This window comes from Hippichthys cyanospilos, chromosome 13 (assembly GCF_059441005.1).
Source record: "Hippichthys cyanospilos isolate Australia breed blue-spotted pipefish chromosome 13, RoL_Hcya_1.0, whole genome shotgun sequence".
Lineage (NCBI taxonomy): Eukaryota > Metazoa > Chordata > Actinopteri > Syngnathiformes > Syngnathidae > Hippichthys > Hippichthys cyanospilos.
The window spans coordinates 1,561,026-1,578,578 of NC_142381.1; the positions used below are offsets into that span (position 1 = coordinate 1,561,026).

At 41.9% G+C, this 17,553-nt stretch overlaps 1 protein-coding gene and 1 long non-coding RNA gene across 3 annotated transcripts; one reads left to right on the plus strand and one right to left on the minus strand.

The window, feature by feature from the left end:
- The first annotated feature begins 42 nt into the window (after positions 1-42).
- arhgef6 (Rac/Cdc42 guanine nucleotide exchange factor 6) lies at positions 43-16,748 on the plus strand. Of its 2 annotated transcripts, XM_088432154.1 has the most exons (22): positions 43-328; positions 1,398-1,481; positions 3,268-3,352; positions 4,681-4,802; positions 4,902-5,109; positions 5,194-5,246; positions 5,353-5,447; positions 5,704-5,799; positions 6,016-6,138; positions 7,874-8,012; positions 8,092-8,151; positions 9,640-9,786; positions 10,178-10,264; positions 10,421-10,502; positions 10,618-10,733; positions 11,089-11,259; positions 12,394-12,414; positions 13,581-13,677; positions 13,966-14,052; positions 14,139-14,238; positions 14,348-14,402; positions 14,815-16,748. In XM_088432154.1, exons 1-22 carry the CDS (start codon positions 164-166, stop codon positions 14,947-14,949), a joined length of 2,328 nt encoding a protein of 775 aa, XP_088288280.1. In that variant the 5' UTR covers positions 43-163; the 3' UTR covers positions 14,950-16,748. The 2 variants fall into 2 exon arrangements, with proteins under 2 accessions (XP_088288280.1, XP_088288281.1); XM_088432155.1 differs by lacking the exon at positions 12,394-12,414 and having other exon boundaries at positions 14,815-16,747.
- On the minus strand, positions 4,621-6,718 carry LOC148413377 (uncharacterized). The gene is made up of 3 exons (XR_015867682.1): positions 5,692-6,718; positions 5,329-5,367; positions 4,621-5,083 (listed from the first exon to the last, which is right to left on the minus strand). It is a non-coding gene; the product is annotated as an uncharacterized LOC148413377 (long non-coding RNA).
- Positions 16,749-17,553: the final 805 nt, after the last annotated feature.

Here is a 17,553-nt window from a genome sequence, read left to right on the forward strand (position 1 = left end):
CGGCCCCCACCCCCTTCACCCCAACCCCACCCCCGCCTCCCTGACGCCTCTCGCCGAACTTCTAGCACGAGTGCGGGGGCTACGAGGTGCACCGCGGGGCCGATACGGAACCAGACCGTTGGAGGAAGATCGCCGCCAAGGCAATGCTCGTCTGACGGCGGCCATGAACCCCGAGGAGCAGACCGTAACGTGGTTGATATCGCTGGGAGTGTTGAGCTCCCCCAAGAAGAACATCGCCGACCCGGAGGAATTCTTGAAAGCCTCGCTTAAGGATGGCCTCGTATTATGCAAGCTGGTCGAGAGGCTTGTGCCCGGTTTCAACGCCAAGGTACATTTTAAAAAATGGACATAATGTGTCTTCTTCAAAGTTCGAAGGGAGGGGTTTGATTATGAACATAGGCAGTCCGCCCATTTTAAAAGTTGCCAGCAACTTTTTGCTTTTGATGACGTCGCTAATGTTTATGAGATGGAGATAATGGGCGATATTTGCTGTACCCTTGCCAAGATACTTTGATAATGTTCCGCATTCTAGACGACACTTGAATGCACCAGTGAGAACAGACACCGGAAGGGCATTTGTTTCGCTACACCATCAAGACATGACCAAAAGTGTAGTAAATGTGTTTTGTTAAAGGGTATGGGCTTTTATTTTTAACGTAAAAGCTCAATAGATGCTAAAGTTGATAAGTTTGCAGGCCAGCTTCGTCACTTCCTCCTTGAAGATTCTTCCCGGGTGCTTCGACCTATTATAAAGCTAGCGATAAACAGGAAGATGTGTCAACCAGGAAGTGGATCACAATAATACCGGAAAAGCATTTACGTTTCATTTAGTTTAAGGTCTTTTTTGTTGTTGTTTTTGCACAGTAAACATGCTCTATATTAATTAACTCTTTCAATCCCAAATATTTTTTTAAATCATTTTTTTAGTCCAGACATTCGATCCGAGGTACCTATTTATTTACTTTCAAACATATTCAAGTATTTTCCTAAAGAAACGGAAAGAAAAATGCCGCATCCTAAAGAATTGTAATCGTTTATTTTTGGCATTTTTGCAGAGTAATCAATTACTCTATCGATCAAGTTAGTCATTAATGAACGTAATCGATTATTTAATTCATTTGGTGAGCGTTTTATTTCGAAAAACTTCCCAATAAGCGGATGTTTACATCTCTGCGCTAGCTTGATACTGATGTCATTAATGGCTACGTTTCAACGAAAAGGACGCGGATTGACTCCATATTTCAATAACTCGCATTCCTACCAGTACTTTTAACGGGATAAAGTGGCTTTAACTTCAGTCGGCCTGTTTAAAAAAAAAAGAAAAGAAAACGAAAAGTGTTGCGTAGCCCCTGTGCGCAAACGTGCTGATATTTCCTTTCCCGTGTGTTTGTGCTCAGTACTGTCCGGATCCGCGAACCGAAGCCGAGTGCCTCGGCAACATTCGAGAGTTTCTGAGAGGATGCTCGTCCTTGAAAGTGGAGGTAAGTTTGCGGCTCGACGAAGCGTTTTCGGCTCGACTTGTTTGAGCCTTCTTAGTCTCCCACGAGTGGACTTAGACCCGCTTGCTTGTGTTGTGATCCGCTCAGCGTGCGCGGACCGTTCCGATTGGATCGGGTTTCCCTGCTCGTCCATGTGGAGTCAGCTACATAAACAGACGCGCTGTCTGTCAGGAAGGAACCAAATACAAACCTCTTGGACTTGACTTTTGGACCTTGACTGGCGAATGTACTTTACTAGAGAACGGTGTTACCTCCCTACATCGCGATTCGGTTATCGCGGCTTTTGAATGACTGTTACCTGTTCTATTTCAGCCTTACGTCGCTATTTGTTTACAACTTTTCTTACTTTGCAGTCAGACCACTCAAATAATAGACGTTTTGTATGTATAAAAAAGAGAAAAAAAAGTAACCTTGTGCACTTATGTCAAATGGAGGCCGTATGCTGCCATGGTTCTTTCACGCGGGGGAGTCTGTATGTTAGCCTTGTGCACAGTGATATATTATAGGTACCTGCAATGTCATGTCTGGACACTTAAAAAACAGAAGCAAATGAAAAAAACCCGAGTAAAACTAAGGCCAAAATGGAAAAAGAGTGGAGCTGAAAAATGTGCTGAAAACAATGGTCTGCCTTTGGAGTTGCAAATGCAATGAAGTCTCCCGGTCTGTTTTGAAGAATGCTTCCATTATGATGAAGAGAATGCGTTGCAGATGTTGGGAGTGTCCTCCCCCTCGCAGTGCGCCGCACTGGACGCGTCCCGTCCAATTTTAGAAATCTGGCTTTGAATGACATCATCTGCGTTGTGCCCGATGCCCAGCTGGCTTGTTACTATATGTCTGGGAGCTCCCCCTGGCCCATAATTAGAGCTTGCCGAGCCAGCGGCGGCCAGCCCTGCCCGTCTTCTGCTCGCTGACGCGATCCCCAAAAAGTGTCCGTTTATCCGATGCCCGCACAAAGAAGACAGTCATACCGTTTTCACTTCTGCACCGACGAAAGAGGAAGCGCCATCGGCCGCCTCGAGGCCTCTGGCTCCTTTCCCTCGCTCGATGGGATGATTTCTTAACTTGGGCGGTCGTGGTCGGACTAGAATTTTTCGTACGTCCGCCGAATTAGACTTATCGGCGTTTCACTTGTGTGACATTTCGCGCTCAAGGTTTTTTTTTTGTTTGTTTTTAACGCCTATCTGGATGACCCGCCGCCTTGTGCCGCATGGATTTGATTTGCATGAAGGTTTCGCAAACGTGCGCGGAGGTGAGTCAATGTGATGCCACGTCGGATTGATTCCGGAGCAGGGGTCGCAACTTTGACATTCAGAGACATTTTGAGCCGGTTTCCGCAGATAAGACAACACTGGGAACCGCAAACACTTTATTACATCTGAAATGATGATTCAGAAGAGTTGTATTTTGGTTGTAGGACCCCCCCCCCCCGACAATAGCTGTGAGGATTGCAAAGATGTGACGCTCTTTGGACAAGGCAGGATTGAAGCTGTGCCACTCAAGCTCTATATTTAAGATGTTTTATTTAAAATGTGAAACCCTAGGCTGGCAAGGAAATGAGATAGCTGCCGCTGCGTGTGTGCGTGTACGCTGAATGCTAATGGCGTCCAGCTGGTTTTATAGACTGCTAATTCACACAATATGGGTCACGCTCCATGCGCCTTAGTTATGCATCTACGGCCGTGACTCGTTTCATTACCGCGTCCAATCGTTATTCCTAATTGTGACACACGGGTTTGAAGTCGTTTTTTTGTTTGTTTTTTTTTTCCAGGGGTTTGAGCCCGAGTGCCTGTACAGCGGGGAGAATTTTGGCAAGGTCCTAACCACGTTGCTGGCGGTCAACTTTGCCACGCAAGGTAAGAGCTGCCGGCGCCGTCCTTCCGTGACCTTCCGGCTTCCCGCGGCTTCGCAAACAAGGCCGCGGTGAATTTACACCATTGATCGCTTCAACAGTTTTTCCACAATTAATCAATTATTCATGTGGGCTGTGTAATTGTGACCAAAACAAAATAGCATAGAGGTCACGGGGACTTCTTGGGAGGTTCTTCTGCTTTTTTTTTTTTTTTTTGTCCTTCCTCAAAAAACAGAAGTCATTTGTGAAAAAGGAAATCCACTTTTAAATGACTGAGTAAAATGTTAAAATCATACAATTCCGTTTGAAAACTACTGCCTGGGTTATGTGTTGTAAACTTTAGTGCAGCAACGCATTTACTGTTTGACATTCCGCCTCTTTGTTGAACAAATTGGCTGCTTTGACAGCACTGCACTGTTTTGCACAGTAGCTCACGCCGCTATGGTTGCACTCACTCCACAGGGAACCTGGAGATTTTTTTATGTGAAATTGTACTGCGGCAAACTGTACCGCTTGGCGGGTTAAGAGGCAGCAACGCAATCTGTGTTGCTCAATTTGTGTCATGCAACATTTGATCAAGCTGATTGGCTTTACCGGCGCAGGCCAGCTGGTGTGTGTTTGTGTCCCGCTGGGCGCCATATTTGCCCGCCGCCCTTCGTGCTCTCTGACAAATATCCTGCTTTGTTCATTTTACATTCAGATGACGGCTTGGTGTTGCACACGATCAATAATGGGAAATTTAATATCACCTTGAGACGGAGGCAGAAAGAGACACATACGCTCCCCCACGCTGCAAGTTGAAATATTTAAAGTGCTGCAGCACTTTGGGGCCGATTGCGTGTCCAAACTACAGACCGAGGGCCATTTGCGACCCGCCATCCGTTTCTAAATGGCCCGCTGGATATATTGTGAAATTCTGTCTAGAAGTCGCTACTTTTTTTCCTCACGCTAAGGCGTGTAGCCCAGTGCGGCTTACCTGCATTTTATTTTTTTTAAATCAGCCAACAGGGGGCACTCTCCCAGTTACTTTTGTGTTGGTGCGGTAGTCTAACAATCTGAGTGTGTTGGTCTTCTGTTGAAAATATCATAGTGCTGCTTCTAAACATGCAGGTATGTTTAGTCTGTGTTGAAAGCACGCTTTTAAACCACAAGTGTCAAACTCAAGGCCTGGAGGCCAAACCTGGCCCGTCACATCATTTTACGTGGCGTTTATTTCGGTGTCCAGAAATTCTGACATCAGTGTTAGGAATATTTTGAAGGTATACCCGATGCCAAAAGTTGGAGTAAGACAAGCAAACGAGATAAGCGAAGCTGCATGTTATGTGTCCCCAGACAGTTCCGCAGAGCGGTCATGTCCGCAGTCCGGCGCCCAATCACTTAGTCCGACCGCATCCTCGCACGCAATCTCCTCTGCCAAGTCCAAAGGCTCGCTGCGGCGACAATCCAAATCTGCGGTATGTTTTGCATCCTCCAAAAGTCCAGGATATTCCGCTTTCCGTCGTCATTTCCGGACGATCCAAACCATCTCTGATACGTAAACATCGATTTGGCAGGAGATGTCAGAGAACGGCGGCGGCGGCGGGCAGCTGATGGTGAAGGCCCGCTTCAATTTCAAGCAGAACAACGAGGACGAGCTGTCCTTCGCCAAAGGCGACGTCATCGTGGTGACGCGGCAGGAAGAAGGCGGCTGGTGGGAGGGCAACCTCAACGGCAAGACCGGATGGTTCCCCAGCAACTACGTGCGAGAGGTCAAGGCCTGCGGTGAGTCAGGTGCCGCACTGACGGCCATAAAAAAAAAATATTTATATAAAATAAAACTCATTTTTTTCAATATCCTACGGATAGAAAAAGCAGTGTCTCCTAAGGGGGCTCAGCTGACCAAAAGCTACTACAGTGTGGTGAGTTTCTAGCTAAATATATGCACAAGTTCATTCTTCGGACATGGATCTATAATTGAAATAAGAGATTTGAGGGTACTACCGTGTCTTGTTGCGCTTTTTGCAGGTGGTGCAGGACATCCTGGAACATGAACGAGAGTTTGTCAAAGAACTGCAAACGCTGCTCAGTGGCTATTTGCGACCGTTACAAGCTAGCGACAAGTAAGACATATGTTGAAAAGCATAAGCGGCGAAGAGGATGGATGGATAGATAAATGGATGGATGGATATATGGATATATAGATGGGTGGTTGATGACGGGTAATATGGTTAATGAATAATGCATGGGTGATGATAGATGATGGATGGATGGATGGATTTGGCTAACGATGGATGGATGGATTTGAGTATTATTGCCATCTTTTCTGTCTTTGAACATTCTTTGGGTACTTCTTTATTGAATGACCTGTTTGTGCAGGCTGAGCACTGCAGACAGCGCCACCTTGTGTGGAAACCTTGAAGAGATCCTGACCTTCCAGCAGGGCCTGGTTGACTCTCTAGAGGAATGCATAAAGTGAGTCACAGTTTGTTGATGCAAATGTTTCTTCAATCGCAAAATGTGTCCCATCTGCTCTGACGTCATGGTCCACTGTCGGATTATTGCTGTTGATCATCTTTAAAGACATCTAGGGAAATAAAACGCAATGTCCCCTTTAGGTTCCCTCTGTTTGCTCTTTTTATTGCCTTCCGTTGTCTCTGCACACTTCCGACCTTGACGTTGTCATTGCAGAGTCCCAGAAGGCCAACAGCGGCTGGCCGGATGCTTCTTAAACGTCATGTGTCAGCTCAAGTCTCTTTACCTGGCTTACTGCTCGAGCCACCCGTCAGCCGTCAGCATCCTCACGGATCACAGGTCAGTCCGTCGTGTAGCGTATTGCGTCTCATTAGAATGGGTGGGGTCAAAATGGCCTTGCCTAAAGGTGCTTCAAGTGGGTTTTTGAAAGCACATCTAATTCAATACTGTGTAATTCCGCGAGAGGAACAAGAGAGCTTTCTTTTCAAATGAAGAGCAAATTAATTGGAACATGCAAAAGGCATGCCTTTATTTGATTAAGTTTAATACAGATGCACACTGTCATCTGTAAAGCAAGCAATTTTCCGGCAGGAGGAAAATAGAAGCAGATGGTATATAATCTGTCTTTTGGATAAACAAAATATCCCTAGGGTTACCACTACCAATTTAGTTCCAACATTTAATAATACAGACATAGATTACGCAACACTCTGCTTTTACGTTAGTTGTTTGGCATTAAAACACTTTGAGAAGCACACTTATCAAATGGCGCTGATTGAGCTGAGGATCTGAAAGTCGCAGTACGACGTTTTGCCGCTAGGTGTCATGCTTTCGTTCCGATACAGTCGACGTAACGATTCGAAGCTCCGGTTTCCAGCCGAGCTGAAAGTAATGATGCCATCTTGAGGAATGGCGTAGGCACTCCCATGAGGATCGAAAGCTGTGAGCTGCACGATAAGTTGACCTGCGCACAGGAAGCCGCATGTTCACAGGATACACACACACTCACACTTGCGGTTTTGCTGCCATGCTAGTAAACCGGCGAAGACATACAGATACTTCAGCAAAGTGATTCATTTGCTCCTTTCTGTCATTGTTTTCAGAGACGGAGACACCACTTTAGTTTTTTCTTTTCAGTTATTACCACATGCGTGGAATCGGGAGGTGTTTGTAATATTAACGATTCTATTTACTACAAGAGGGTAAAATCAGAGACACCGGGTCAAAGACAACTTGTTCCATGAGCTCAAGTTAACATAAAATCAACATTAGTCACAGTTTTTCGGTGCAAACCTTTCCAATGAAGACTTTGATGTTTCCCTGAGGTTTGCTTCACCTTCTCAGTCCCATAATTCGTACGTATTGGAAGTCAATACGTAGAAGGAAGTGAAACCGTACCTTTCGGAAAAGAGAGGTCATTGGAAATGCTGTGTCAAGGTGTTCAACACTGTTCTTTGGGCAAAATACACCAAAAATAATTACTGTCATTATTATATATTGTTTTATTTATGTATATATTTATTTATTTATTTATTTATTTTTTCGCGCAGAACAAAGTAATAATTAGATGTTTCCCAAAGACATTATTTCATGGGTTTTTTAAAAAAATTTTCGAGGCCAGACATTCAATCTCAGTTTAGGTACTTATGTACTAAAATAATTAATTTCTTTAGGTAATTAAGTACTAAAGATATTGATGACTTAAGGTTGAAGTAATTGATTGCTTAAGATGATATAATCCATTACTTAAGGTACTGAAGTAAGTGATTACTTGATACTAATGTACTAAAATAATTGAAAACATTGCACTCAAGTAATTGATTACCTTAGTTACTAAAGTACTGAAATAAGTCTACTGTAGTAATCAATTACTTTATTAATTGATACATTTAGTGCCAGCATATTTTTGACCCAAACACTCGGAAAAATAACTGGGATTGAATGTCTTGACTGTAAAGAATGCAAATATACGTCTTTGGGATTGAACGAGTCAATGTCTCCTCCTGGCAAATATTCAAGCTATGAAATAAAAAACACCATTTCAAGTCTCATGGGCTTTTCTCCCATTGATTAGCGAGGAGCTGGACAAGTTCATGGAGAGCCAAGGAGCCAGCGCTCCGGGCATCCTGACGCTGACCACAGGCCTCAGCAAGCCCTTCATGCGACTGGACAAGTACCCCACGCTGCTGCAGGAGCTGGAGAGACACGTGGAGGTGGAGATATATCCACGCGGTCCAAGATAAACCATGAAAACGCCAAGCTCATATTTTGCGTTTTCTCTTCTCGCCACAGGAAGCCCACCCAGATTTCCCCGACATCATAAAGGCAACAGCAGCGTTCAGGAGCTTGGTGGTGAGTGTGTGATAATAAGGGCTGTCGCTAATCGTTTTCAAAGAAAATTTGCCCCTGCTAACCAGTTAGCAATCGCGATTAGCGTCAGCATGCTAGTGATCACGTTTAAGATCGACAGTATTCCATCAGTGAACAAGTACAAGTGGTACAAGTAATAGAGCTGGATGTCAAGATGGTTTTTGCATGTGTTTTTTTTTTAACTGGAAATTATTCTAAACTTGAGATATGCTGTTTTTGTTTTTTGTTTTTTTGGGGTGGGGGTTATAGCTCTTTGCCCACCATTGCAACAGTACGTCTGCCTACAAGAAACATCTGTTTAGAAAATGTCAGCCCGATCGTAGTTCCGGCGCAGCTTTGAGGTGGAAATATTTAGTCAACCTATTTTTAAAGACAAATTACCCAAATCGGACATCTTTTCCCCCCTGACTTAGTGACAATGTATCGGGATGATGTCATCATAATTCATGCTTCACAGCACCATCAACAAAATCCAATTTCTCACCCGTCACTTCTTGATTGGATGTTCACGCTAATAATGAGTAAAACAGTTAGAATATCTGAGCTTTTTTTTTTGTAACAGAGAAGGGAAAATAAATCAAAGTGAGGATATGGGCTGTGATGCCGTTTGTAGACGAGACGGGTTGAAAACCGCATTGAGCCCGAGAGCAGTTGGCACTTTTTTCAGTGAAGCGCTGAGTTCTTAGTAAAAAGGGAACATGAGAAACATGCGTCGTTTGACTTTGTGGGTTCTTGTGATGAGGGTGTCGGGCGGGCCCGCTTGATGCGCTCATGTGTGATCTGCCATGGAAAATGACAGCAATTACCTTGTCTTTTTTTTTTCCCTTTTTGAGTAAGGCAAGGCCATGATTAGCACATGAAAGTGTCACAAAGACTTTAAATAGTTTCTTACCTTAAAACAAAGATTTTTTGACGGAAAAGGATTAGTTTATCTATAGTATTGAAAAATAACTTACCCTTTTCAAATACTTTTCTTTTTTTGAGGGGTTCTTTGCTGTATGCAATCATCAGTCTTTTGTGATTTGTTTATTCCATGAATTCTCAAAGAAATTGACATAGTTGTTACTCTGTTACACCGCAATTTAAACATAATCAGTAATATAAGTGTAACACGGAAACAAAGCCAGCTAAGGGGTTTAACGCTAGGCAGTAATACACATCATTTTTAATACAGGGGACGAGAGTACAATTAGCTACCATGTCCACTAGATGGCGTTATCATGCTTGACATCACTCTCGAATGGCGGAACCTGCCTGCCCTACAACTATAGAAGACGGTTTCATTCAAATTTCTCTAAATTTCATGTCACATACCCTACAAGTGAAACAAAGTATTGCTTGGATTGAAGTTACTAAAAAACGTCTTTAATGAAGGAATTAATAAACTTCTACCTTGTGTTTCCTGGCCAAGAGCCAAGCGGAGAAAGAATGCTGAGAAATTGCCCACCTCTGTATTTTTCTCTTCTGTAGGCCCAGTGCCAGGACCTACGAAAGCGCAAGAACCTGGAACTCCAGATCCTGTCGGAACAGGTGCGCGGCTGGGAAGGAGACAGCATGAAGAGTCTGGGTCACGTGCTCTACATGTCCCAGGTCCACATGAGGACCAGCCCCAGTGAGGTGAGCGAATGTTTGGATCTGGTACGGAGCCGTGATTGAATGTCAGCTGTCAAAGCCTCCAAAGACAGCTTTGCGGGTAACGTCACGAAACAGAAGCTCGTGAAAGAGCGACGACGTCTTTCTTGTGGGTTTTCTGGGCGGGGGTCGGGTTTTGTCGAGGGGCTCGAGTATATTTCACTTTCCTTTTGCGAGCAAAGCTACGCTAGCTAGCATTAGCTGTAGTTTTGAATGCACAGGTGGAGATTCTTGAACAATTTTTCAAATTATTTCAACTGAGTGAGTACTTTGAATGTGGCAGACTGAATACGGGCCAACGGAAATTAGAATCACCGTTACAGTAATTAGTATGCGCGGCCCATATGCAAATATGATCAAATCGTGTGTGTTTCAGGACAAAGACGAGCGCTACTTGATGCTTTTTCCCAACGTGCTGGTGATGCTGTCCACCAGCCAGCGCATGAGTGGCTTCATTTATCAGGCAAGTCCTTGATGAATAAATAATAAATAACAAGTGATAATAAATTAACTAAGTATCGATATTTCGTTCCAACGGCTATTTCACGTTGTGTTGTCATTTTGTCTGAATTTCAACTCGAGATACAAATGACGATTTGTGTCTCACGTGTTCCTTTAGGGACGGCTTCCACTGACGGGCACCGCTGTGACAAGACACACGGAGGATGCGGACAACGCGCACTTTGCCTTTGACGTCACAGGTTTGTTACGTTGCCGAGCGCTGGAGCTAGCTTGTTTAGCCGCCGCCGCTACCAACGAAACACTCCTTCCCAGAAGTGGTCTCTTTGCGCTAAAGCATTTTTGCGTGTCCCTTAGGAAGCATGATGGAGCGCGCCACGGTGTTTTGCAGCAGTGGCCAGGAGCTGCAGGAGTGGCTGGAGCACCTGCAGCCCTTTTGCAAAGGGGGCAGCCCCGCAGGCACCATTTTGAAGGTTTCAGCTTGAATAAAGAAGAATGAAATGTTTCAGATAAAGCTTCGTTGAGGAAATGCATTTGAATTAGTTTCTGAAAACCTAAAACCAGAGGCTTACGTTCATGAATTGTGTGTGACATTTTGCCCTTATTATCTGTGAATTAGTCAAATACTGATACGAATCAAAACACCAGGGAGCTGAAATTTCACCCACATTGTGACATGTCAACATGGCTTGACTCCAAAGACCCCAAAATTGTCCAAATACTGCACAAGTCTAAGCATTGTTTTTTGAACATTTTATTTTCGATTTGCATACTGTTAATTTGTATAAAACCCTGCAAACTTCTTTTGGATCTGTCTCCCGCACGCAGACGGTGGAGGGCAAGTCGCTGAGCATGGTGGGCCACTCGTCCCACCTGGGCAGCTTCAGCGCCGTCAGCCGCGGGCCCCTGGAACCGCCAAAGATGAGCAAGCCCTGGTCGCTCAGCTGCCTGCGCCCGGCCCCGCCCCTCAAGCCCTCGGCCGCCTTGGGCTACAAAGAGGTAGGGGGCGCAAACCTTTCTGCTCATGGCCCGTGTCGGATTCGTTCAAAAAGTTCCAAAATGGATGTACAATTGTTTTATTTTCTAGAAGGGTTTTATTTTAAAGGGGAAGTCAGGTTGTCTCCGATGGCGGCCATTTTGCCACTTGCTGTTGACTGAATATGACATCACAGTCCCGAGAGACCCAGGTAACAACCAATCACGGCTCGGCTTGTGAACGTCACATGACTACGCTCAGAAACTAGGTGAGCCAGGATTGGTTGCTACTCGTTGAGAGCAAATGGCAAAATGGCCGACGTCTCAGATTAAAAGAAAAAGTGATCAGATTTTAAACTAATGGGGATACATACACGGTGAATAATAATTTGGGGTTGAACTCCCCTATAAATGCAAAACAATGCAAATCCTCTTTTTAATGTTTAGAACTAATATCGCTCCTTATCTTAAATTTTATCTTAATTTTTTTTCAGTTGTTATGTAATTAGATATATTTAAAAAAATGAACTTTGTATTTTGTTTATCTTATTTTAGGAGAATCAAATAATGCAACAAATAACATACGTTTGTTTCCCTTTTTCAACTCTTATTTTAGATTTAAAAAGTATATTGTTATACTGTTCAATGATTTATTACGTTTTGTAAAAAAGGTATAAAATTATTTACAATAAATCTTTTATCAAAGAAATGTACAACCGACTAATTCAAGGGGGGAAAACTGCAAAATATTTCCAACACATTCATATTGCAACACTGTTTAGCCCTAATATTATAATTGTAGCTCACTTTAAAAATGTCATTTATAATTATATATATATATATATATATATATTATTTTTTTATTATATATTTTACATATTTTATTTTATTTTTATTTATTTATTTTTTTTTAAAAAGACTTTCTCTCGCATGTCCTTTTTCTACTTTGCATGAGCGCCGTCCGTGTAGCAAAACGCCGCCAGTCAAATCCACGGTCGGATTGTCTTAATCCCACAATGCATTGCGCTTCTCTCCGTCTTTCCACCACCGTATACACAAAAAAAGTGGAGGGTGTTTCTTTGGTGTGCAAATGTGAAATGCATCAATCACACTTTTCTCACACACTTCTTTTCTCTTTCTCCACTCCGTCTTCTGTAGAGGATGTCTTATATCATGAAGGTAAGGTTAGAGTCCTGTCTGGGTGTGTATTTCTGGTGCTAGTGTGTGTATGCGCGTGTGTGTGTGTGTGTGTGTGTGTGAAGTGACCTAACTCCTCCTTCCTCAATGTGGTTTCCTGTGAAAGCCTGCATGTGCGCTATGCTGGTTATTTGCTGCACTAAATGGCCCCCGTCCATTCAAAAAGTTGAAAAAGACAAAGCTCGTGTTAGCTTAAAAAAAAAAAAAACGTTCCATGTTTAGTAAAACCAAAATAAATGAATATATAAATAATATGAAAATGAATATCTTCTTGTTTTTTCAGTGTTAAGCGATTTTGAAGACACTGCACTTCCATGAATGTCCACTAGGAGGAAAACTATGCTTAAAAAAAACGTTATCGCCTGTAACTCTCTAAATCAGGGGTCCCCAACATTTTGGGGGAAATTGATTGCTTTGCAAACATGTCCTCAATTGGAAAGCCTTTTGTTTATTATTTTGGGGTACCCAACCTTTTTGGGGAATTGATTGCTTTGCAGACACGTCCTCAATTGGAAAGCGTTTTATTATTTCCCCCCCTGCTTGTCAATGTTTTCAGTGTATTGACGTGTTATAGTGATTTTTTTTTCCCATTTATTTATTTATTTTGAAATCCGGATGCCCGCTTTGGCTACGCGCTCGCCCAGTTTTTGTCCTTGAAAGCTTGCGCACTGATTTGGTTTGCAGTCCTGGCTTGATTTTTATGGAAACCCAAACGTGTGTTTAATTATTAAAAACAGTTCGAAATACACATTATGTTGAATAGCAGACAATTAGGTAATAGGGCCATTAAATTGCAAAATAAGGTGATGTTGTTAAATTTATTTCATAATAATAATTTCAAAAGTGACAGAAGATTCATATTTAAAATGAAGACAAAGTAACAAAAAAATGTATTTTTTTTTTTATTGATAACATTTTAGAAAGTATAAAAAGTCATTTCAAAATGCTTTTTTAATAATAATCCTAATTAAATATCTTTAAGAATGGTTTCACCTTATTTTAGAATTTAATGCCTATATTACTGACCAAAATTGAATTTCCTTCTAAATGTGGGCACTTTGGGGCTTCCGAATATTTTGGCGGGACGAGACGGAATGGGGGTGCGTAAAGCCAGACTGAGCCAAGTTCTTTTGCTTGCTCCCCCGCAGGACTCCAGCAAGAGCCCGCGGCCCATGAAGAAGTTCCTGCCCGGGAACAGGAAGAAGGAAAGAAAACCTTCGGATGATGAGGTTCACATGAGGAGAAGTACGACGAATGGCACATCCCAAAAGCATATGTGGCGCACCGCATTATAAGGCGCATAGAATAGAAGCTTCAAAATTGGAACATATACAGCAAATCAAAATTTCAAACTGGGATTATGAACATTTTTAATTGTAAAAAATACATTTATGACTGAAATGCAGAGCTAAAGATTGGAGGATTTACATGGCAATGAAGTTGTTTTATTTTTCGAAGTTATTTTTCTAAGTTATGCTTTCTTATGATAATAATTTTTATTTGAAAGTTTTTTCTGGCTGATTGTGTGTCCAGGCACGGTGGCCCTGGAGGAGGACGCTCAGATCCTGAGGGTGATCGAGGCCTACTGCACGGGAGCCAGCCTGCACTCCGGCAACACGCGTTCGTACCTCTCCGTCTTTCGTCCGCCGACGGACTGGAGGCGAGCCGCCGCCGGATTTTATTTTGCGCCTTTGTGTTTTGCGCAGCCGTGCGCAAGGAATGCGCCGCTCAGGTGCTGCTCCCCGAGGAAGAGAAGATCATCGTGGAGGAGATGAAGAGCAACGGCCAGACGGTCATTGAGGAGAAGTAAGATTTTCAGCTACGTCGTTACTGGCGTGATAATTGATTGCGCAATCTTATACCGTATTCCCAATCAAAACTGGATTATATGGGTTTTTGTTTTTTTTTCTTCCAGGAGCCTGGTTGATGCTGTGTATGCTTTAAAGGATGAAGTTCATGAACTGAAAAAGGTATTCAGCTCGAGTTCATTTTGGGATAAATGACTGAAGTTTCAGATTTCCCGCATGGTGAGCGGTCAGTGAACGCAGCGCCAGTGTAACGTTGAATGCAGTTCTTTTTCCTTTTTCGTCCAACGCGGCTCGAATTTATTTTGCCAGAAACACCTGAGGTTTCTCACACCGTGAGCGGTCAGTGAACGCCTCGCTAGTGTCACTTTGAATGCGCTCCAAGCAGTGGTTTTCGTTTTTCCTCGTGATGCAGCTCGAGTTCTTTTGCCGTAAATAGCCAAAGTTTCAGATTTCCCACATATTGAGCAGTCAGTGAACGCAGCGCCAGTGTGACATTATCTGCGCTCCAAGCAGTCGTATGATCAACAAAATGGCGTCTTGACGAACTGCCGTGTGTCATGTGGTCTTGTTCCAGGAGAACAAATGGATGAAGCAATTTCTGGAGGAGGAGCAGAAGTCTCGCAAAGAGCTGGAGCGAGTGGTGAGGAAGCTGGCCAAGCAGAAGAACGACTGCGCGTGGGACGACGCCGCCGCCGCCGCCGGCCACTGAACGCCGAACCAGCTACGTGCGTGCGTGTGGGTGCGTGTGTGTGTCTTTTAAAATGCAGAATGTCTTTGAATAGTTTTCACTCAAAGCCGCAAAAGTCTGTTACATCATCGGTCATCATTTTCTAGCCTTGATTGAGCCTTGGCATATATTAGGGAAATCTAATGCCATCCGGGAAAAATAGTGTAAATCTAGTCATGAGGAAACTCCTCATCTCACTTCAACAAAGCTCCATTGTCGTCCAAATCAACCTCCTACAAGTAACTTCATCACCGAGATGACACCAAAGCACTCTTTTTTTTTTTTTTATTTGAAACTCCTCAACTCCTGTCAACATAGTTCTTTGACGCCAAGATGGTGGCAAAGCACTGCAGATGTCTTAAACACTTCGCCTCCCTTGAAAATATTGACTTGATTTTTGCATTGCTTTTCAGTGAATGTCTGCAAGCACACAGTACACAACCAGGAAGTGGAACAAAAAACAAAACAAAACCGCACGGCAGCCTCAGCTTTTTTTTTTTTTTTTTAAATGCTCAAGTCAGTACAGGAAGCTATCAGGTCCGTTGTTGTAGTGCGTTTCTGCTACCACGTCAACCAGTTCTCCCTTTTGGCAATCTTTTGTTTTGTTTGATATGTTAACTCATTCAATGCCAAAGACGTTTTTTTTTTTTTTTTAAACTTCCAGACGTTCAATCCCAAGTACTTATCCTGATATTTTTTCCCCAAATGTTTGGCAAAAGGAAGGCCAAAAAATGCCTGCTACTGAATACAGGTAATAATAAAGTAATCCCTTGCTTTAGCACTTAAGTACCTAAAGTAATGGATTACATCCGAACTACTTAGTGTTATTTAGCATTACTTTAGGTAATTAGGCACTAAGGTGATCGGAAACCTTTGCTAATTAGTACTGAGATAACATTTTTGGTAATTAGGTTCTAAAGTAGTTGAGGTAATTAATTCATGAGAAAGTAATTGATGAAATGATTAAGTACTAAAGTAATCACTTAAGTACCTAAAGTATGTAAAGTAATTGAATACTTTTTTGACGACTTGGTATTATTTTGGGTAATTAAGTACTAAGGTTATCGTTATGTTTGGTAATAATTACTAAGATAACATTGTTGAGGTACTTTGGTACCAAAGAAATTGATTAGGTTCTTAATTAATGAGAAAGTAATTGATTGCATAGTTTAAGTACTAAAGTAATCAGTTAAGTACAAAGGTAATCTATTACGTTTGATAATGAGTGCTAACACGACATATTGTTTGAGGGCATTCAAGGTAATTAAGTAATAAGAGTAATCGATTACATAATTAAGTGCTTAAGTAATTAAAACACCTACGGTAATTAAGTACTCTTAGATACTTAGTACTAAAGTAGTATCATTAAGTACTAAGGTAATCCATTGCTTTAGGTAATTGAAAGCAATTGATTAATTTAGCTTATTAAGTAATAAGAAAGTAATTGATTACAGAACTAAGTGCTAAAGCAATGGATCACGTAAGTTATTGAAGTACTCAAATAATCAATTACTTTAGATGCTTGGGTACTTTTAAAGTACTATTCAATCATAGTCAATGATAAAGAATTAAATCATAACGTAATTGATTATATTTACATCGAGCAAAATACTTTGCGTGGCAGCCATTTTTGTAGCCTTCTTTTCAGCCAAAAGCGCTTGGAAAAGAATATTAATAAGCTCCTGTGATTGAATTTCTCTCTCTCTCTCTCTTCTCTCTCTCTCTCTCTCTCTCTCTCTCTCTCTCTCTCTCTCTCTCTCTCTCTCTCTCTCTATCTATCTATCTATCTATCTATCTATCTATATATATATATATATATATATATATATATATATATATATATATATATATATATATATATATATATATATATATAGTGCCTTTGGGGTTGAATGAGTCAAGCTATGTACTGTACATTTATAGATTCAATTCATATCAGCACCCCCGCATAAATGTTACATGCAGTTTTTATGTAATGTTGAATTTGAATTCAAGCAGCTGTGTATTAAAAGAGACACGTGTAATATTGTGTAAATATACTCCAATAATAAGGTCATCACTTTTATAGGGCGATACTAAACAGGCGAGGATGAAAATAATGCTTCTTATTTCTAAAATATATCTTATCTTTATTTACGTGTTCCTTTTTTTCTTTTTTTTTTGTTCCGATGCTTTATTTATTTGTAATGTCTCCATTTTTGAAAACGAACCACATTGTCGTCTTCCTTTCGGGGTTGCTAGTCGAGCATCAAAGTGCCTCCAGATGCGAGTTTATTTGAACTAAAATCACGTTGTTGTGATGACCAAATGCTGTTAGCATATGAAAATAATAGTGCAAGAAAGCAATAACGCCGAGAGAATCGCAATATTAACATAAACTAACAAATAACGTGTTGTTTGGTTGCCTACGGAGCACATCCCAATTATTATCAGGCAATATTAGGACTGATGGTACAATCGGTACAAGGCAGAGTGTGTCTTGCTGAAGAGCACTATGGCAATGGAAATGCAACACACAGGCACTCTGCTTTTTTTTTTTTTTTTTTTTTTTAAGCACTTCACCACAACAGGAATTTTCATCTCACG